The sequence below is a fragment of the Camellia sinensis genome, chromosome 7 (assembly GCF_055761805.1).
Source record: "Camellia sinensis isolate YWXY chromosome 7, ASM5576180v1, whole genome shotgun sequence".
Taxonomy (NCBI): domain Eukaryota; kingdom Viridiplantae; phylum Streptophyta; class Magnoliopsida; order Ericales; family Theaceae; genus Camellia; species Camellia sinensis.
This window is the reverse complement of record NC_138967.1, coordinates 141,026,973-141,049,706: the sequence shown is the minus strand read 5'-3', so window position 1 is coordinate 141,049,706 and position 22,734 is coordinate 141,026,973. Positions and strand designations below refer to the sequence as shown.

General features: G+C 36.5%; 1 protein-coding gene and 1 long non-coding RNA gene across 5 annotated transcripts; one reads left to right on the top strand and one right to left on the bottom strand.

The window, feature by feature from the left end:
* The first annotated feature begins 1,228 nt into the window (after positions 1-1,228).
* LOC114308404 (protein ENHANCED DOWNY MILDEW 2) lies at positions 1,229-22,176 on the top strand. Of its 4 annotated transcripts, none has more exons than XM_082879461.1 (19): positions 1,229-1,481; positions 10,915-11,342; positions 11,428-11,524; positions 11,730-11,780; positions 11,890-12,056; positions 13,165-13,261; positions 13,371-13,469; positions 14,048-14,295; positions 14,423-14,512; positions 14,604-15,125; positions 15,272-15,425; positions 15,555-15,656; positions 17,239-17,331; positions 18,207-18,248; positions 19,321-19,431; positions 20,709-20,780; positions 20,885-21,003; positions 21,103-21,166; positions 21,275-22,176. In XM_082879461.1, exons 2-19 carry the CDS (start codon positions 10,933-10,935, stop codon positions 22,010-22,012), a joined length of 3,276 nt encoding a protein of 1,091 aa, XP_082735587.1. In that variant the 5' UTR covers positions 1,229-1,481; positions 10,915-10,932; the 3' UTR covers positions 22,013-22,176. The 4 variants fall into 4 exon arrangements, with proteins under 4 accessions (XP_082735587.1, XP_028109789.2, XP_082735588.1 ...); XM_028253988.2 differs by having other exon boundaries at positions 1,275-1,481; positions 11,887-12,056; XM_082879462.1 differs by having other exon boundaries at positions 1,293-1,481; positions 11,887-12,056; positions 15,272-15,419.
* Positions 13,700-14,610, bottom strand: LOC145795345 (uncharacterized). Its single transcript, XR_014336134.1, has 2 exons — positions 14,414-14,610; positions 13,700-14,183 (listed from the first exon to the last, which is right to left on the bottom strand). It is a non-coding gene; the product is annotated as an uncharacterized LOC145795345 (long non-coding RNA).
* Positions 22,177-22,734: the final 558 nt, after the last annotated feature.

Genomic DNA, 22,734 nt, shown 5'->3' with positions numbered 1-22,734 from the left:
TGTTTGTTTTGAAGGATTAGGGTGTGGGATTGGACTATTAGTCCCACCGGACTAATAGTCTATTGTTTGTTTGAAATTTTTTGCTCCGGACTAATAGTCCCCCCGGACTATTAGTCCCACAAATATGGGACTATTCTATCCCATGGGAGGGTGGGATAGAAATTATGGAATTGGCATTCCATGGGATTATTTTGTGAAATGTCCATTTTACCCTCCATGCTATTACTTAGTAAACAATTAGAAAATGGTAAAATAGTCTTTTGAACATTTATAAATTATTTTTTTAGTGTTGTTAATTTAAAATTATATATTAAATAAAAAAAATTAAATTATAAATTATAAATCAAATTTAATTAAAAATAATAAATAATAAATTAAAAATTATGGCCTTATAAATTAAATTTTTGTAGTGTTGTTAAAAAATTAAATTTATTAAATAAAATTATTTTTTTAGTGTTGTTAATTTAAAATTATATATTAAATAAAAAATATAAATTATAAATTAAATTTATTTAAAAATAATAAATTATAAATTATGACCTTATAAATTAATTTTTTTTAGTGTTGTTAAAAATTTAATTTATACATTAAATAAAATTATTTTTTATTGTCGTTAATTTAAATTTATATATTAAATAAAAAATATAAATTATAAATTTAATTTAATTGAAAATAATAAATTAAAAATTATGGCTTTATAAATTAAATTTTTTTAGTGTTAAATTATAAATTATAAATTATAGATTACAAATTTAAAATTATATATTAAATAAAAATTATAAATTATAAGGGTAAAATAGTCTTTTGAACATTTATCTTTATCCAGTTCGTCTAACCAAACATTGGATTCACATTGAATTCACTAAAAATAGTCCAATCCAGACATTTAATCCCATGACTAAACAAACATAGGATACAAATTCAATCTAACCAAATAGTCCGAGGACAATATATCTCGAGACTAATAGTCCGATAGATTATAATCTTTCTTATCCAGTCCGTCCAAACAAACACACCCTTAATGATTTGATTTATAGGAAAGAGTTAGAATTAGTGGTTTTATTTATAGGAAAGAGTTAGAAAAAAAAAAAAAAAAACTGACAAAAGAGTATTTATAATTTTTAAAATTACATAAAATAATTTACATTTTAAAATTACATAAAATAATTTATATTTTAAGTAAACTTTTTGTCCTTAAAAATTACAGGTTACTTGTAATTAATAAATTGATTTCCTCCCATAATATGAAAAAGAATCATTCCATTTCAGTTACCGAAAATGTGAAAGAAACGCTTAAAAACGTACAAGTTTCCTCTCACACACACTGAAGAAGGTGGCAGAGACTACAGACTAGACTACTAGAGTCTCTAGAGAGAAAAAAAAAACTCCATTTTATCTTTGTTCTCAAATTTTCTAGGGTTTCTGTTTTCTATCATCTCTGCATTCTCGCTCTCTTCAAGCTTGTATTTTGAAGAGAAGTGGTATGTTTTCATTGTCTCTGCTCGTTTAAACCCTCTTTTCTCATGAATTTTGGGTTTTGTAAGTTGAAAAATGTTAGTCTCAAACTTTGGGTCTCTCTGTATGTTTTACTGTAAACTCATATTTTGCTCTGAAAACATATGCTTACTGTGAACTCAAGTGGTTTTATGTACTTTCTCTACCTTTCCTCTAGCCTTCATCATCATCATCATCATCATAGCAATAGGTTTATGTATGATGAATGTATGGTTCATGTATATTGATTTTAGTGAAATTTTATTCGGATTTTGGTAGTGTGGGTTTCAATGTTTGTGGGTCTGGATGGTTTAGTGTTTTTCATGCCTAATGGAGTTGTTTACACATCTTAATCTTTTGGCCTTCACTTGATAGTAACATGGAATGGGAGCTTTACCCAGAGTGGAGTTTTCTTGGTATGATGATAGATACTGGATTTCTACTTATTACATCTAATCTGACTTCCCTTTTTTTGTCTTTTATTTATTTTTTCTCTGCATACTTAATGATTATTATTTATATCATTTAGGCTTGCTTTGAGTTGATTAGTGCCAGTGCTGCTTCGGATGCTCTGCCCTCTTTTTATCATGTGGTCTTTTAGAAGGATAAGCAAATTCTTGTATGGGAATGGAATATATATATATGTATATATTTTATTATTATATTTGTTTTCTGGGATGTGAAGAATGTCAACCCCATGTGCCTGGTTTTAGACTTTAGGAAACTGAAACTTGTACATTTCTTTATAATTTAATTTGAGGAACTCTAAAACTCTCTCATTTTATGTTTACTTTGATTCTAGTACATTTATTAGGAATTTGTCGACATTGATGATCATGTGAGCTTAAGCACTAAGCAAGATTGAGGATGTTACAAAATTATATTGGTATAAAATAATATATTTTCTTTGAGTTTTGGATTTATGATATATAAAATCAGTAATATCAATAGGTTGGGCTTTTCTTATATTCAAATCTCAACTTGAGAGAACTTGATGGGTTTGTAAAACCCATCACCAGTCCCATTTTGATGATTCGAACCGTTCATTTTGTAAGGTCCATTTTTTCAGAGATAAACAAAAGTTATGGTTATTAGATTGATCTAACTTTTTCATGAATGATATACATGTAGGGCCCTACAAAATGAACGGTTTAGATCATCGAAATGAGACCCATGGTGGACCCCATGGGCCTCTCTAGTTGAGGTTTGAATATAAGAGAAGCCCAATCCAAATAAAAAATGCCCAAAAGATAAATTTTATGTCCCAAATATAATTCAATAATTAATGTCTCACTGAATCCAAATGATGATAAAAGCACATTTAAAATAACTTAGATTTACTGTTCTATGAATACTGATATAAAATTTGCAACTTATGGCCTAAAGTCTTTGAACCTCTACAGTTTGATTGAGTTGGGAAGAGTTTAATCATAAATAATTTCTTCCATCCCCAATCATAGTTTCTAGCCAGGTTTGACCAAACTGAAGGATGTTAATGGGAGCTTGATTATCTATATTTCCATGTCTGTTATGATGTTGTTTACAATTGAGTCTACCTCTTTCCAACAATTTTTTTTTTTTATAAATATATTATGTTTTTTAAGGACATTTTGGGATATTTTCCCTAAAACATTAAAGCAATTTTTAAAAAAAAAGAGGTTGTGGGTCTGTTGTTTTCTTTTATGTACTTCCATGCACACTTGGGTTGCATTCTACCAACAATTTTTAAATAGTCTGTCTTAAGGGTTGTTTGGGATGAACTATATAAGTGCACTTTTTGACTTTTTGGATAAAAAAGTAGAGGAAAAAAAGATAGTTGTTTGGGATAACTTTTTGATTTTTTACAAAAAAATGTGTATTAAAATATTGTATAAAATAACAAAATTATCGGATTACCCCTAATGCCCCTAGGCGTGTACTGACAGTGATTGTTTAGGAAGCCAATTAGCTGCGTTGTTTTGAAGTTGTGTGGTGGATTAGACGGTGTTGTTCGGCCCGTGGGGCCCCACCATGGGTCCTGTTTTGATAATCTGAACCATTCAATGTGTAGAATTCGTCGAGTACTATATGCTTGTAAAAAATCAAGTTGATCGGATATCGATAGCTATCTCATCGGAGCAGTTTTTTGTCAACCGTTAATTTGGTCACCATCCATTTTTTTTTATACAAAACTGATTTGTTCATATAGCTATCGATATCCGATCAATATGATGTTTTACAAGCATATAGTACCTGACGAGTTCTACACATTGAACGGTTCAGATTATCAAAACGGGACCAGTGATGGCCTCCGCGGGCCGAACAGTACTGTCCTGTGTAACTTTTTTGTGCACCGCTTATGTAAATTTGTACCATCACTTCACAGTGTACCATCACTACAGTGGCCACAGTTGGCTTGTACTTTTTCCTGTGTAAATTTGTTGTTTTTATATGTATATATATATTTTTTGTGAATAGTGATAATTTTTTAGCTTTTTTAGTAATTTTTTGGCTCTTTGTTTTTTATAGATTATGCCAAACAAGCACTTAGTGATAAACAATCAACAAAGAGAGTATAAACATGATCTGTATAATTGGATTATGCTTATTTGGTCACAACCACTTGTTTCTTGTAGAATTGTATGTCGTTTAGGTCAGTGTTTTGAAAAGAGCACTTAAGTGCAAGGTGCACTAAAGTGCCTTAGATATCTTGAGGCAAACCATTGTAGAAAAGGCGCATCTGAGGTGCCTGAGGCCTATGTTACATGGACTCGGCACTTTGGGGCGAAGTACCCGTGTCGACTCGACACGACATGACACGGGTGCGGGTGTGGGATCTGTGTCGGATTCGCCTCTCCTCTCTCGGACACGGCTAATCAAAAAGGAAGAAGAAGGTTGAGATGCTTACATTGATGTATGGATTCAAGATCTTGATCATGTCTTTCGATCTCCTTCTCTGTCTCGATCTCCTTCTCTCTCTCTCTATCACGATCTCCTTCTCTCCCTCGATATCTCTCTCGATCGTGCTGTGCGTGTGGGAGAGAAGAGAAGAGAAGAGAAGAGATAGACCCATCGTGTTGGTGTGTGTGTGAGAGAGAAGCGAAGAGGAGACAGACCCATCGTGGTGTTGCTGTGCGTGTGAGACAGACATGTCAAAGCTGCTGCTGCTGTTTGTATCAAACCCTAATGGCTGGATGCTGTGCGTGTGAGACAGACATGTCACAGCTGCTGCTGCTGTTTGTATCAAACCCTAATGGCTGGACCTAATGGGTTGGACCTAATAAATAAATAAAAGGCTTGTGGGCTGGACCTAATAAATAAATAAAAGGCTTGGGCTATTGGCTAGTAAATATTATAAATCTTAATGGGCTGGACCCAAATAAATAAATAAAAGGTTTGGGTACTGATTTGTATCATAAATTAATATTTTAAACTATAATGGGCTGGACCCAAAAAAATAAAGAAAAAATTTACACCTATTGGTTGGTTTGTATCATAATAAATCTTAATGGGTTGGATCCAAATAAATAAATAAAATATTTGGGCCTGTTAACAAACTCTTTTCAACAATAATATGGGTTGTTATATGACTTATCCATATGTTTGATTTTATTCATAAAAAAAAATTATTGGGTCAACTTTTTTTTAACTCATCTTCATATAATAAATATATTTAAAAATAACTGTTTAACGTATCCCCGTACCCGTATCCACATTTGGATCCATATCCACGTATCCTTAATTTTTAATTTTGAAGTGTCCGACCCCCAGATACGCACCTGCACAGATACCCGCACCCGAGTCCGTGTAACATAGCCTGAGGCACAGGTGCAAGGCACTTCATTTAAATTTTTGCGCCAACTTTATTTTTTGTGTGTAGCTACCATAGTTGTTAAATTGAGAATTGTATAGTGAATCAAAATCTTAATTTTGCAAATCATGAATTGAATCTCAAATTGTTAAGATTCAATACAAACTATGAAAAGTCGTGTTAAACAATTGTATATATGGAAAAAGATAATTTTGGCATATGCTATAAAATAGTTCTTATATGAGGAGATTATCACACCATCTAATTGGGAAGCCATTACCTTCATTGCAAGGGTTGTGGATCCAAATCCTGCTAACTATAAAATTCTTCAAAACCCAAAATAAATTCTTGACATTCGAAAAATGGACTTAGGAACTCCATATAGAGAATAATAAGAAGAGAGAATTAAGTGGAATTCTTTATTTTAGAATCTAAAACAATTTAAAAGCTATGTATACTTATTGTTCAAAAAAAGTTATATAAAAATAAAAATTATGGTGGAGCCATTGGGTTTGACTGACATCACCCATGTAATATTGAACTATATTTATTTCATTAAAATAGTAATAGATAATTCATGTGTGCAAGTTATTTTAATCTTAAACATCCTTTGCATCTGCATTATGACATTTGTTTGAGGAAAAAAACAAGGAAAAATGGTTAAGAACCTGTTTGGTTTGACTGAATCTGATTAGTTCTTATTGAAAACCCTATGATCACTAAAATAATAGCAAATCATGCATGTGTATTGGTTATTTTCTTACTAAACACTATTAGAATTTTCATATTTAACGCTATTAGAATTTGTATAATGTCATTTTCATTTAAAAAAAGATGTAAAAAATGGTCAAAATTTGTTAGACACTATAGTTTTAAGATTGCATGAATTGTAAAAAGTGAATTGGTTATGTATCGTGTGATACACTATACACTCTATCCTAAAATAGATTCACCCATAGATTCGTCTCAATCTATGCATGAATCACAAATCAATCATGAATCAATTTAGGAAAATCACAATCCCTTCAATATAAAATGCAAACAAGTTCTTTGAGCCCTAATTTTCAGATAAAAAAATGCCCTAGATATTAAGGCCTCGTTTGGAAACAGACTTTTTCAGTAACTTTTTGGCTAAAATATGATGTAAAAAAAACTAGTGTGTTTGGGATGACTTTTTGATTTTTTTACGAAAATATGTGCAAAAAGTAGAGGGAAAATGGAATCTTTGACTTTTTGGTATAGATTGTTGGCTTTTTGATTTTTTTAGTGATTTTTTCGCTTTTTGGCTAAAATCACCACTTGCCAAACGAGGCCTAAGCAAAAGCTCTTGGATTGCAAGATGAATATATGACACTAGGATTCCTTTTGTTAACTTTGATGTATAAAGAGAATTGTATTATTGATTGATATATTGATGTATTTATTACAATGATTCATGATTCCGATATATAGAAGAGGGTGAGTGTGTAGTAGGTAAGGAGTAGGTGAAGTGGAGGTGGTAGTGGTGTAGTGGGTTAGGCTTAGTGGAGTAGGTGAGATGGTAGTGGTGTAGTGGGTTAGGTTTAGTGGAGTAGGTTTAAGTGGGTGAAGTAGGTGATAGGTTTTAACAGCCCCCGCAAACTCAAGGGGGATAGGAACTAGCCAACTTGAGTTTGGAGAGAGTAACAAAACAAGAAAATACATAAAAATAAAAGAGGATAGGAGACACTGTATGGTCGTGTCAAACCATTGGTGAAGACACTGGATGGTGGTGTCATAACGTTGTAGAGGACACTGTATGGTGGTGTCATAACGTTGGAGAGGACACTGTATGGGGGTGTCATAACGTGGTAGAGGACACTGTATGGTGGTGTCATAACGGTGTAGAGGACACTGGATGGCGGTGTCAAACCGATGTAGAAGACAGTTTATGGGGTCATGTCGGACCGTTGTAGCAGACAGTTTACAGGGTCATGTCGGACCGTTGTAGCAGACACTTTTGTGACAGTTGTTGTGACAGTTTACGGAGTCTTGCTGGACCCTTGTAGAAACTAACCGGAATCAATGTCGGGACAGTTTACAGAGTCTTGTCGGACCCATGAAGGAGCTAACCGGAATCAATGTCGGGACAGTTTACAGAGTCTTGTCGGACCCTTGAAGGAGCTAACCGGAATCAATGTCGGGACAGTTTACAGAGTCTTGTCGGACCCATGAAGGAGCTAACCGGAATCAATGTCGGGACAGTTTACAGAGTCTTGTCGGACCCTTGGAAAAGCTAACCGGAATCAAATGTCGGGACAGTTTATAGAGTCTTGTCGGACCCTTGGAAAAGCTAACCGGAATCAAATGTCGGGACAGTTTATAGGGTCATGTCGGACCGTTGTAAAAGTTGCACCCTCAAAAGGTGTGCCCAATCTTTCAAAAGGCGTGCCATCAAAAGGCGTGCCCAATTCATCAAAAGGCGTGCCATCAAAAGGCGTGCCCAATCCATAAAAAGGCGTGCCATCAAAAGTTGCGCCCTCAAAAGGCGCGCCCACTTCATCAAAAGTCGTGCCCGACAGAAAGCGTCGAGCCATCAAAAGGTGAGCCGGAGACGCGGCGAGGCACGTGAGCGACAGAGCGGCGTGTCGGCCGCGTCGTCAGTGTCAATATAAACCAATGCGGAGGCGGAGGAAACCAAACCAGACTGAAACCTCTGAACTGGTCATTCTGAAACAATCTGTAAATACTCTGTATCCAACCCTTCTCGGAAACACTCAGCAACCCAAAAAACATGGCCTCTTCTTCCCGTTCAGCTACCCAGAACATGGCCTCATCTTCCCGACGTCTGCTCACTCTCTTTCCCGACCTCAACGAGTCAACAGGAGAGATAACAGGTGCGGTGGCCCGTGAACCTCAACCAAACACCTCTGGTTTTGCTCCGTTGAACTTTCCGATGCGGTCGGTGGAGCAAAGAATGGCAGTGCAGTCGGATGTGGAGGCCAATCAGTATACCTTGAAGTCATGTGTGGAAACCATGACTGCGGTTACAAATTTGTCGAACCGGCTGCAGAGTAGGACAAATGAGGTGCAGCAGTTAAACGCCCAACTGGCTCTGCTCCAGCGCATGTATAAGGATGCGCGAGCAGAGATAAGTGTGCTAAAGGCGGAAAATAAGGAGCTGAAGCGGAAGGCCACCGTGATGTTCCGATTTGGAGGTCCGCCATATGCTGCAGTGGAGGAGCAGGGAGTAGTGATCGTGCCCAGTGGAGTGGAAAACACGGAGGCAGCACCGTCAAGGGCCGTCCAGGATGGAGGCAAGAAGAAAAGACCGGCGGCAGAGTAGAGAAGAAAAATCCCGCCTGTGGATGTGGTTGTTTGGGTTGTGTGTGTTGGGTTTTTTTTTGTTGTTTTGTTGTTTTGTTGTTTTTTTGTTTTGTTTTTTTTTTTTTTTGATGTAAAATGGTGATCGGGGTGAGCCCCGACATGAATAAAATAAGGGAAGGTTTGGTGTGCAAAGCTGTATTTTTTTTTATTTTTTTTTTATTTTTTTATTTTTTAAAAAAAAGAAAAGGGAAGATAAAATAAAATAAAGAAAGGTAAAATGGGATGCAAAAGGGAAAGGAAAGGTGTCATGGGCGTTGGTGTAATGTTCAAAAAGAAAAGATAAAAAATAAAAGATTGGTTTGAAAAATCAGGGATGGTGTGGTGGGAACGTTGTGTTGTTTGAATAATAAAAAAAATAAAAGGTGTCTCTTTATGCATGTGCGTGTCGGCCGTGTGTGTTGGGACGTGGACTGTCCTGGGACCTCAACACTGTCCATATACCCAGCAAAACACCACTGAGCTTTATAATAATGAAATCTTGAAGAAACATCTGTCAATATTCTCCTAAAAAGTATCAACTTTGGGTCTATAAAGTTAGCACCAAATTCATAGTGAGCAGTAGGAATCTTTATGGTTTCAGAAAACTGGGAGGGAATCTCAGTAGGTCCCATGAACACACTATGACTGAGTGAGAATTTCTGATTGAGTCCTTTGGTAAAATCAAAGCGCATCCCCTCAAATAGTTCTGGCTTGAAAGACATGAGAGCTTCGCGATGGATTTTTTCATAGGGAATAGGGCAAGGCAAGTTCAAGTAATCGACTTTCTCCGGCGGAACCACGGTTGGCTTCGAGGGCGGTGGAGCGGTGGCCGTAGGAGGGACGAGGGTGGCCATTGCTCCAGTTCTGTTACGGTCCGGTTCTGGATGGAACAGCAGAGATTGAAGTTCGAAGATGAAGAGTAGTAAGAGAGATAGAGCGAGAGATTTGGTTGAGGGAGAGAGCCGTGGGCCTTGGTGATCGATGGCGCAAGTGGCGAAGCCGGACTTGGCGAAGAGGACGGAGGTGAGCTGAATAAGCCAGCTCGACTCGCCGGTGAAGCCGTGGACGACGGCAACTATTCCGATGATTCAGTTATGGGATTTGTGGCAGCGGATGGAAGGTATGTGTAGAAAATAAACGGAATAGGTTGAGATCCGGCGGACGGCTAGGGTGAGGTTGCCGCCCGCCGGTGAAGCGAAAATATTAGGTTCTAAACCTGCTCTGATACCATGTTAACTTTGATGTATAAAGAGAATTGTATTATTGATTGATATATTGATGTATTTATTACAATGATTCATGATTCCTATATATAGAAGAGGGTGAGTGTGTAGTAGGTAAGGAGTAGGTGAAGTGGAGGTGGTAGTGATGTAGTGGGTTAGGTTTAGTGGAGTAGGTGAGATGGTAGTGGTGTAGTGGGTTAGGTTTAGTGGAGTAGGTTTAAGTGGGTGAAGTAGGTGATAGGTTTTAACACCTTTCAATGTAGCGAATTATGACAATTTTGGGCCAATAATTGAAGCTATCGGGCAATTTGGTTCCGGTTTAAAACCACCAAGTTACCATATGGTGTGAGGTCCTTATCTCAAAAAAGGAGTGAATTGCGTCAGTGAATTGATGAAGGGAAATAGAGAGTATTGGGAAAAGTAGGATGTTTTATAATGTGCGATCAGTGGACGGATAAGAGAAATATTGATTTTTGTTGGATGTGAATATGATGTTTTAAGAATTTGTTGGATGTTATGTTTGTGGGTTTTAGAAGGTTGGATGTTATGTTGAAGTATTTTTTGAAATGTTAAAGTGTTATTTTTATGATTTTTGGAATTTGAATGTTGTTTTGTTTTATGATTTTTGGAGTTCTAGAAATATTTGCTTATGTTAAAAACTTTGCCTATATTGAAATTATGCTTATCTTCTACAATTTGCGCCTCGCCTCATGCTTAGGCTCTAGGAGACCTTGGCACCTTGATGGGCCTAGAGCTTTTTAAAACACTGATTTAGGTTTCTTCCTCTCTTGCCTTGCATATCAAAGGCCTTATATTTGCATTTTGTTAGTTTTAAAAGAAAAACAAGGATGCCATCATGCTATGGCTTGTTGCTCCTCAACTTAGAGAGATGTTTTCTTAGTGTGAATGCATAATTGAGCAAGTTTGAGTTCTTATTATCTAATTACATAGCTTCAAGCATTTATGTACAGTACAGTGCTTCCCAAATGGCCCAGTTTTTTAGTTTGTTAGGAGTTTATTTTATTTTATTGACTAGATATTCTCATGGAGATCCCATTAATTTTTCTACTACTTCCAATGTAGTCTTTGTGTGTCCACTCAATGGCTTCTTCCGATGAAGAGGGTGAAATCATCCCAGATTGCATCACAAATTACCATCTTGTGGATTACAAGGAAGAACCCATTTCATTTTCCAGATTGCCACTCCAATGGAGTGAGGATGAGATCTCAGATGATTTGAGTATTCAGCTATTCTTACGTGGAACAGCAGATGATGGGCTTCAACAAATCTATAAGAAAGTCATAGCATGGAAGTTTGAACTTTCTTATGTGCTGCCTGAGATTTACTTGCTTTCCAAAGACAAAACTTGGATAAAGCTTCTAAAGCCTAGGAAGAGTTTTGAGAGTACAATTAAGACCATCTTGATCACAATTCACTGCCTCCACTTCATGAAAACAAATCAAGAGGCATCTAGAAATGCTGTATGGAACCACTTGTTGAAAGCTTTCAGGTCTGCATGAATATTTCATCATTGTTTCTCTGTGTGTCATGTTGATTGTTTTTTGCACAAGTTAAATATCCTGTTTATTGTGTAGCTCGTATGAGATCGAACCTTCTGAGAATGATCTTTTAGATCATTTGCCATTAATTAACGAAGCTGCAATAAGAGACAAAGAGATAGCAAAATCTGAGGTTTGCCTTACTTCTTTAATTTATCTTTATAACGAGGGCTGCTATATGTCACTAGAATCCTTTTTCTCTTATGTAGTTTCTGCAGGAGACCTTGGCACCTTGGTGCGCTTGTCGCCTTTAATAACACTGCCATATGTATTGTGCATGTGTCTTTTTGTTTGTCTTTTATATGCTCAGCTATTTGAACAACTGATAATTTGAACAGTATTTTGCTGCTCTTCTGGTGGAGCCTGGGAAAAGGAAAGCTTTCCATGAGGTCAGCACTAACAGCTGCATTTTTTCATGCGTTGTGTTGTTTTCTCTCTTGTTTGATATTATTGTTTTTATCCTTTGTTTTAAGGAAGTGTACTTGCTTTATGTAGCAGGACATTCAAACAACAAAGAAATCTAAGTTTATAGTTGATTCTGATGATGATGATGATGATGATGATGATGATGGTGGTGATGAAGATGATGATGCTCATGAATTTGATAAAAGGGTACTGTTTGATTCTGTATGTGCACTTTGTGACAATGGCGGTGAACTTTTGTGGTATGCTCAGAACCCTTGAACTTCTGTGGATTTGACATGAATTGCTCCATGGCCCTTATATTTTTGCACTTGGTGTTGATTTGCAGTTCTTTTTGCATTGTCGAGTCGAGTACTTAGGTCTTTGCTTTGTTTGTTTTTGAGTTTGTAGCTGTAATTTATGAGGAGTTCGTTTTGTTTCTTGTATATTTCTTCCTTCAGTAAATAATAGTTTCTTTTTTTTTTTTTTTTCCAATGAAAAACTAATTTCTAAGCAGAACTAAGACAGAGTACATGGAGTGTAAATTTAGTAACAGTAACAATGAAAGCAGAGGAGAAGTGAAGATTGAGAACCAAGAACTGCCTAAGAGTGAACATTTTCGTTATTTAGGGTCAATTATCACAACAGCGGGAGAGATTGATGCAGATGTGGCCCATAGGATTAAGGCGGGATGGTGTAAATGGAGAAGTGCGTCTGGGGTATTGTGCGATAAACGAATACCTACTAGACTCAAATGTAAGTTTTATAGAACGGCTATTAGACCAGCTATGTTGTATGGGACGGAGTGTTGGGCAACTAAGAAACAACATGTAGATAAGATGAGTGTGGCTGAGATGAGGATGCTAAGGTGGATGTGTGGTAAGACTAGACAGGACAGGATTAGGAATGAGTGTATTCGGGAATGGGTAGGAGTAGCACCAATAGAAGATAAGTTGAGAGAGAATCGTTTGAGATGGTTTGGTCATATTCAACGGAGACCAACAGAGGCAGTAGTGAAGAGATGCGATGCTGTAACGGTAGATGGAAGTGTTAGGGGACGAGGTAGGCCTAGATTAACGTTGACTAGCGTTATAAATAGAGATATGAATCTACTTAATTTGACCAATGAAATGGCCTTTGATAGGGCCGCGTGGAGAAGAAGGATTCATGTAGCCGACCCCATATGATGGGACTTAAGACTTCGTTTGGTTGGTTGGTTGGAAAAACTAATTTCTCTATTCACATATTGTTTATGATCATAAGAAGGTTGATGTTTAGTTCTGTACTTGGCATTGCAGTTTCTTGTGAATAATTTAACATTCTTTGTGTTTATTGTTCTTGTTAATTTACTTCATTTTCCATATAATACAGTTGTGAGGGGAGGTGTACAAGATCCTTTCATGCAACTGTAGATGCTGGAGCTGATTCTCTTTGTGAATCTCTTGGCTACACTGATGCTCAAGTTGAAGTATGAACCTGCTTTTGTTGTATTAATTTTTTATTTTTTTCCAAGCATTGTTTGTTTGAGTTTCATTTTTTAGGGGTTTGCACCTTAAGTATTGTTTGGTTTCATGCAGGCATTTCAAAATTTCCTCTGCAAGAATTGTCAATACCAGCGGCATCAGTGCTTTGTTTGTGGCATCTTGGGCTCTTCTAATAAATCTCCTGGTGCAGAGGTTTAAATCTTCTAGTAACAATGACAAATCATCATATATAGAATGTTTAGATTTTCCCTTATTGATTTTTTAGTTGTCAGTCATTATTATTTGTCACAATACCAACCCCGCCCCATTCAGAATTACAGTCATGACCGGCCAGTAGCTCATGCTACCAAAGGCCTTGCACAAATCAATAATGGGTCTACCTGCGAGAAACACGATAAATAGTATTGTGGAAGCTAATAATCAAAGGTGAAAACTTCAGAGCTTGTGCCTAGGTAATCAAACCATCCAACATAATTAGACATGCATACACATATTTACATGTAGTACACATCCCGTCTTGGCCATCATACAAAGACCATACACTTATAAATCCTTATTTACATAAGATAACAAGATTCACTGCACGTGTATGACATATGCACAACACTCAAAAAGACACCAAAAGATCTTCATGCCCAAAAGGTTCCTTAAGCACATACACAAGTTAACTCCTCGTTTGCCACAATCTTTGAATGTAGATTTCAAGCAGTTTCCACAAAATATGTAAAATTTATGTGGATCTGCAACTTAAACTTCATTTGTCTTTCCAGGTCTTCCCCTGTGTTTCTGCAACTTGTGGCCATTTTTATCATCCAAAGTGTGTGGCAAAACTGTTTCACCCATGTGATGAAACTCAGGCAGAAGCAGTTCAGAAAAAAATTGCTGCAGGAGAATCATTCATATGTCCTGCCCACAAATGTTTTATATGTAAGCAAGGAGAAGATAAAAAGGTTTTTGACTTGCAATTTGCATTGTGTAGGCGCTGTCCAAAGGCATACCACCGAAAATGCTTACCCAGGTAGTCTTTAGTTTTTCCACATTTCTTATCTTGTTTTTCAATAATGTCAAGAAATATTTGAGTGTTAAATATTGAAATGGTAAAAATATTGACATTGTTATTCTGACATTTAAGTTACCTTTGTCAGGAAGATTGCTTTTGAAGGTGATGGTGATAAAAATATCCACCAGAGGGCGTGGGATGGTCTTTTGCCAAATCGTATATTGATATATTGCATGTAGGTTCATCATGAGTGACCCTATTCTGTTAAATAAAATTTTGCTTCATTTACTGAACGCCATATTTATTGTCAATTTTGTTTCCCACAGGGACCATAAGATCATTCCACTGCTTGGGACTCCAGAAAGAAATCATATTTTATTTCCTGGTGTTGATGGAAAAAAGAAGAGACACAGAATAGAGTCACTATCAGGAAAAGAGAAGGTGATGGCAGAAAAGAGAAGTACAGTTTCTGTAAGTGTAACAGAAAGAACTGCAGCAAAGATGCCAAAAAAGCTTGAGTATGCTACTGTTACAGGTGGTGAATCTCCCAAAGAACTTGAGAAAGGATTTTTCAGACAAGGTTCTATGTCAAAAGTCACTGATGTCACCATGAAATCTTTGAGGACGAATACTGTGTCTGTCCAGGCAAGAATGTGTAAGCTTTCCACAACAGACAAAAACAAGTCATCCTTTGGAATTGATCATTCACTGCCGATTATGAGGTCAAATACGGTTATGCCTAAGCAGCAAAATTTTCTCAGTGGTAAGACCAAGAGCACAATAGCAGCTATGCCTGTAATGAAGAAAGTTTGCATTACACAACCTTTAGGAGATGAAGAAGAAAAGCGGTATTGTATTTGCCTTTATCTTATGTTCAGACATGCAGCTTAATACTTTTTTTCTAGATAGAAAAGTCTTAAATTGAAGTTTGGAAACTTAACTATAGTTCTTTGAACTTGTTCATCAAGTTTTAATGTCATGTTCCACTATGCAGAATAGTGGCATTAATGAAACGTTCAACTGCTTCATTTAATTTGGAAGAATTCATAAAAAACCAGGGAATGTTATCTAACAATGCTGATGCATGCTCCTCAAGATTTGTGGTGGACAAAACCATGACAAAGGGCAGGGTGGAGGCCTATGTGAGGGTACATCTTACCAATTACTTATGACATATAGCTGCAAACGATGATTTATTTGGAATCTCAATTTGCACTTGTCTTCATTTTTCTTTGTTTTTTTTACCATAATCTTTATGATTTTCAATATATTTGCAGGCTATTCGAGCAGCCTTAAAGAAGTTAGAAGAAGGGTGTACTACCGGGGATGCAAAAGAAGTATGTGGACCAGAAATTCTCAAACAGATTGTCCGTTGGAAGGTTCATATCTGTTTGACCTTGACTTTTAATACTGGTTAATTTAGGTTTCACCATTTCTGTAATGATATGTAGACCCAACTTTCTTATTGCTGCTCTGTTTTATTATGCACATATTGCTTGCTAAGGTTGTAGTGATCAATCTTTCCTTGTTTGTAGTATGTAAAAGGAAGTAGTTAATCTTTATTGTGTAACTTGTAGCTATGATGGAACTTGCACAACATCTTATCTATGGAGTTACAATTTTTTTGCTTGTTCTTTCTTATTTCTTGCAGGGTTCTGTTTGAGTTGTAAAACTTTAAATGTAGTAAATCCATGTTTGCTCAGGTTTTGGTTCGGTGTGCATAAACTCAATTGTTAGCGAAACTGCATCAGCTTTGGCACTACATTTTCTTTAATTTCTTGGAGTTTCTGCATGGTTCTAAAATTGGAGTCCTATTTCAGTTTACAACTTCTCATAAGGTTATTCTGATAATTTTAGGTCTTTCTAAGTGTGTTTACGCACCTCCCTCAAAAAAGTGTTGCTGGATTATAATTTGTATGTCTTTATGTCGTAGTTGTTTAGCCTTTGGAATTGTAATGGAAGATATTCAACTTAGATCTAAGATAAATGTTCATTTCCTTTCTTCAGTTCAGCACGTCAACCTTTGAAGCCCTAGGAGCATCATAGGTCTCTCTCTGTATGTGGGTGCATGTGCACACACATGTACATGACGTGCATGCACAGGGCATCTGACTCGCACAACCACATGCACAAATACACTCATGCCCTTCTTTCTTCACTTATTCCGATTTATGTTCTTTCTCCACTTCATCTTACAATTTTTCTTTCCCTACTGTCAACAATTTATGGCAATTCTTACTGAAATATCTTGCATCCTAATGTTCTGTGGTTGTTATGAGTCTATAGCCTGTTATTATTCAATGATTTTGGCTATTCTGAAGTGAGGCCCTCTATTATGATCTAGTCCAAACTAGTCCTGCAGTTTCTGTAGTAAGAGATTGATAAGACATAATTATCTTTGTTGGATGAGTCTTACCATATAATTTTCATACCTTCTTTTAGGTTGAATTTTGAAAATTTTCAAATATTGTCCTCCATCCAAACCTAATGGCCGGTTCTCCTCCCCTTCCCCCTCCCCTTCTCTGCTGTTGCTTTTTGTGCTTCTGCTTCTCAGCAACTCTTCCTCTTTGGTACTGCAATTCTGCAGGTAGGTATTCTCCTCACTTCTGTCGCTTTTCTTCTCTTCTACAGGAGAGGAGAATACCTACCTGCATAATTACAGCACCAGAGGGAGAGTTGCTGAGAAGCAGAAGCAAAAAAGCAAGAGAAGAGAAGGGAAGGGGAGGGGAAAAGAGAGGAGAGGGAAGGGGAGACCAGCCTCTTTCAGTTGGCTGTCAGGTTTGGATGAGTTGGTGTTAAGAATTCAAGAACATAATAATGGCAATATGAGATTGATTTGCCAGTATGTCAAACAGTCTCAAGCAGTTAATTGTAAGGGATCCTTAATAACTATTCCATTTTAAGTAACTTGAAAAAATATACATGTGGAAATGAACTGATTACTTTGCTCACATCGTTTAGGGAAAGCTGAAGGTCTATCTTGCACCTTTTCTCCATGGGATGCGCTATACATCTTTTGGCCGCCATTTTACAAAACTGGACAAGCTTAAGGAGGTGAGACAACTGTCTTTTACGTTTTCTTACAAGCAGTGTTGTTTACTGCATTATCAGTGGGGTGATCTCTTACTTGAACCTTACTCCCCAAAGGGACACAGTGCTTTCTCTCTGTTTTATTTTTTATTTTTGTTATTATTATTTTAACAAGACATCCAATGTATAAGACTTGTATTTGGTTAGGTCCCAATGATTATCTAGTAACCTATGAAGTCCTGTGAGAAAAACACCATTTTCGAGTGTCGCACTAAGATTAACAGTGTCAAAAAAACTCAAGATTGACTTTGCCGTGCTTGAAGGCTATTCGTTTAATCTACATAAACGAGAAGCATGATGATCCAATAACGCAAGTGAACAAATCGATAATCATATTGACACTAAATGGCTACTCTGTAAATTATTCTACACTCACATGGGGAGTGGAACTTACACCATGTAAGGATCTGGGCCTCACCCTCCATGTGAGTTGAAAATAATTTATGAGTAAACCATTAGACATCCCTAGCAAAATTGTTGTTTTGTGCAAAAACCAAGGATTACATTGTGGAAGTATTTAGATCTTGAATTTGAGAAAAGATTTGTGAAGAGAAATGGAAGTACCTAATTATATTTATAACAGGCATTCTTGGGCAAATTTGTATTTATAAACCTGCAAGTTAAGTTTATGTGGTCAATCTTTCCTTGGAATTGAGGACAGATGATAGATAACTGCAATTATGTTCTAATAATAGCTTCCATGGAGCCACTGAAATTAATACTTCCTGATTATGGACCCGGGAAACCTATGAGCTTTGTATGGTTTATATTAGACTTGGTTGTAGATAATCACTTGATGAAGTTTAGGCTGAACTCATAGCATGAGTTTTAATGTGCAGATAGTTGATCGGCTCCACTGGTATGTGCAAGATGGGGACATGGTAAGAAAAGTTTGCATTGTTTATGCTTCTCTGATGTGGATGCACAGTTTGTGTCTGTTGCTTGTTGGAATGTATCTTTTGTAGTTCTTACTCTTTTTTTGTTGTTTTCCTTGGATGTGATAACTTGAAGGGTAAAGACACCAAAAAAACTCATGCAATATTTCCTTAAGTCTTCCATTTGGGTGTTTTTGATCTTTTCACATGCGCCAGCATGAAAGCAATCAAAGCATTAAAAGCATTCACAAATAGTGTGGCACAACCTTCCATTACATGCAACTTGTAAACCCACATATCTTTATATATAACTTGTTTAAAATATCAATTGATGCCTTCACTTAAAGTGTCTAGATCAAGCAATGTTTTTTGCTATCATGGTAGACAATTAAGTTACTTTTTGATACAATCACAATTACAATCTCAATTAGATTATTCTTTTTTTGCAATCATTTCTTCTACTTGAGCGTAGTGCGTGCTGTTGTCTCGTTTCTTTTGGTAAAATTTTACAATGGAGAGTAATACTTTTTGTGGATAACAATTTATTTGTTATTGTCTAAGAAGCACGGACATTTCTAAGAATGTGGCGTATCCGTGTTGTACCCCAACACTCGTTGGACACTTACCAACATCTGTTTGACACTTGTCAAATTGTATCCTATTTTTTAAGAAGTTTTTAAAATCTGGATACTCTTCAGACACTTGGAGGACACACTTGTCCATCGATTAGACACACATGAAACTAATTATAAGTTTGAACTAAATAAGTTAGAATACAATAATAAACAAAAACAATGTAAATTTGCAAAACTAATATTGCATTTTTTTTACTATCTTTGAATGATATATTTTTGTATATGACATAAAATAAATATATAAAATTATATATTTCGTGCATGTCACCCATGTATCGTGTCCTGTATTTTTTTAAAATTGACGTGTCAGCGTGTAGTTATCGTATCTATGTTGTGCCGTGTGTCCGTGTCCGTGCTTCTTAGGTGGTTGTTATATTCATCACTACTAATTGTTGTGCTTGTTATTGTCATCATTTTACATAAACAACATTTTTCTCTGCCAGATAGTCGATTTCTGCTGTGGTTCCAATGATTTCAGTTGCTTGCTGAGTAAAAAGCTTGAACAAATGGGGAAGAGTTGCTCATTCAGAAACTACGATCTTATTCAATCTAAGGTAGAAATTCATTCTTCTTTTGTAGGCCATGCAAAATGAATGCTACAAACTCAAGGGGGACAAAATTTGGTTGTAATGTAACCATCATATGGATGGGATTTTTCTCCAGGAAATCACTTTAAACCGGTGGTTTGCTTCATTAGTATACTGTTAACTTTTGGAAAAATTACACAACAGGGGAAAAAAAATGACAAAATGAATGAAACCACAATTATTTCATTCTTAACTTTGGTTTTGTTTTTGGTGGTCTACTTACATTGTTTGGAAACAGTAAGAATTGGTTTTTGGTGGTCTTCTTACATTATTTGCTTTATATACTACATCTAAACTGGGGATCCTTCTTCTCCTGTACCATCTCCTCTCGCCAAAACTTTTGCGGGCGAACTAACCACAACTACTTATTTTGAACAATGAGAATACACACATTTTCCCCCCAATTGACAAGAATGAAAGTGAGCCATTACCCAGTGTTGTCACATTAATTCATTGTGCTGGGAGGGGCTGACTAGGAATGGACCTAACCTGATGCTTTGTTGGTATGCTATGTTACAAATTCGGGTATGAGTATTGGTTGCAGGAAAGTGTTCAAGCATCGTACCTTCATAAACCTAAATCTTAAGATATTGAGATATGTATTTAAAAGTTGGATATGGGTACGGGAATTGTCATGGACCCATATATTGTATATTATATAATATTCTTAGATAAGATATTGTAAATTACGTTGAAAATATACTTGAAAAATATGGAAAGCGATGTGAGATGTTAGAAATGTTTATTTACTAGCAAATGTGAGTTTCTAATTCTTCAAATTTTGTAAAAAAATAGAAGATCCAAGCGTTTAAATTGGGTAAGAGTGTTGGACACGTATTTAACACCCTGGCCCTTGTCATATTTGGTGGACACAGGCACTTTTAGGGAAAATAGAAGAGTCCATGTAACATAATTGGTACTTGGTAGCTGCCCTCATACTTGAACCCGTGTTGGTACATTGTAACTGCCCTATATTGCTGTTCTTACAATTACAAGCATTATGTTATTAGAATAAAACCAATCATTTTATCTTCTGATTTATTGGAATAATCAGCAAGGTAGTGGCCATGTGAATGAAAAGGCCCTGTTTTATTCAGGTTTACATTCTTAAATTTTGTTTTTGGTTCTCTTTTTTGTTCAGTCCCCTTTTTACATGTTGATCCTATTTTAGCCAGGTTTTCCTATATTTGGTGCTCAAGATTTTCTTCTTTAATCCTTTTTTCTCCCCCTTTTTTTCTTCTTAGAATGATTTCAATTTCGAGAAGAGAGATTGGATGAGTGTCTGTGTAGAAGAATTACCTGCAGGATCTCAACTGGTAAGAGGCTGAAAACTTGGTTTTAGTAATCTAGCATGATGTTTGGACTTTAACACTATTTAAAGAAGATTCACCATTTTCCTTATTGCTGCCATGTGAAATAGATCATGGGGCTTAATCCTCCTTTTGGGGTCCATGCATCCCGTGCTAATCAGTTTATAGAAAAGGCTCTTAAATTTAAACCAAAGCTCCTTATTCTTATTGTTCCACGAGAAACCAAACGGTATGCAAATATAATCGCTTCTTAGTTACTTTATCAAGAAAACTGTGACGGGTTGTAGTTGCTCTCTCTCATTTTTTTTTTCTTTTCTGTTTACCCTAGACTAGATGAGAAAATCCCTCCATATGACTTAATTTGGGAGGATGGCGAGCTACTCTCTGGCAAGGTACAAAAAGAAAGCACTTACCCTTATTTTTAATTCTAATTGATTTTCTTACTAAGGAAAATTAGACAGTATTGATCTTTGTATTGAATTTATTCCTGTATTGTGCAGTCATTTTACCTGCCTGGATCGGTAGATGTGCATGAGCAGCAAATGGAGCAGTGGAATTGGAAGGCACCACCTCTATATCTTTGGAGTCGGTCAGATTGGACTGCCCAGCACAAAGCAATTGCACGAAATCATGGCCACTTATCTAAGGAGCAAGCCGAAAATGATCAAAAAGCCGTCTCAAATTACCTAATGGAGGAGAATCAAGATTGTTATGGTGATTTCTCTGACATAATGGATGGCTGTGGTGATATCTCTCGCATATTAGATGATGTTCCGGAAGATTCTGATGATAATGAAGGAGCTAGAGCAAATGTCCCCAACATGCAGCAGGAGAGCCCATCTCCCTTGGTTGATGGCTGTGGTGGGCCACCTCTCGAAATTGATGAGATGTACATGGACATGGAACTGTCAACTCCTCCAAACTTCCCATGTAATGATACACGTCTCAAAAGCTTGTCTGAATGTCAACCAGAGCCGGGCCTTGAGACTCCGGCAGAAGCAAATGCTGGTCAACAAGATTTTGAATACCTCCTCCAACCGTACCTTCATGGACATGGCTTGCAGTTTGGAACAGAATACACAATGTTGCATACAGCTGTTCCAAATGCTGTGGGAAGCAGTTACAACTGGTCAACGAGCACCAGTTATGGTGTCGGTGGTAGATCGCTCAATGTCGGGGATAAGCATTCAGATTATGTCGAATATGCTGTGGAAAATATCGGTCAGAGCCAACATTGAGTGGAAAATGTCTTCTCCTTTGACCTTGTTTCTTGTAGTTGTGTTGTGTTGTAACTGAGGTGCATTGAGAGTTGCTCACATGCAGCAAATGAACCTCAGGGTTGTGACAAGTTAATTTATATCGTCTGCTATAGTTGCAATGAAATCTTTAGAAGAGTTTGGTACATAATGCATGGTCTTCTGGTTCATACATATATAACAGGAATAAAAAGTTTTATGCGTTATGCTTACGCATTCATTTTACCCCTTAGAAGAAGATAACGCTCGGTGACGAACCAAACTCGCCCCTGTAGGTTTAACATTGTAATTGACCAGTAATCCGTGATTAACAAAGGTCTCTTAACAGTAATGACAGTACAACAGTAAAAGGGGGTTGGCAGAAGTCAATAAATAAAATAATATAATGTTCAAAGGACTGTGAGGACTTAAATGAACAAAACAGACAATCACACGAGTCCAAGTCCAAATATAGGTACAAACATGACCCAACACATGTTTTATCAATACACATTCGATTCATACAGTCGGTTATTAACTTATTCAGTTTTTCCTTGATCGTTTGGTTATTTTTATTCATCATTTAATTTCCTTCATGTCCATCAAATGCATATGAACATCAAATACATGTGAAAACTATGCAATCGGAGGCCCAAAAGTTGGAAAAAAGGAAACGAAAACAAATTGGACCTGCCCTAACACCGCATGGAAAGAAGGCTCAAGAT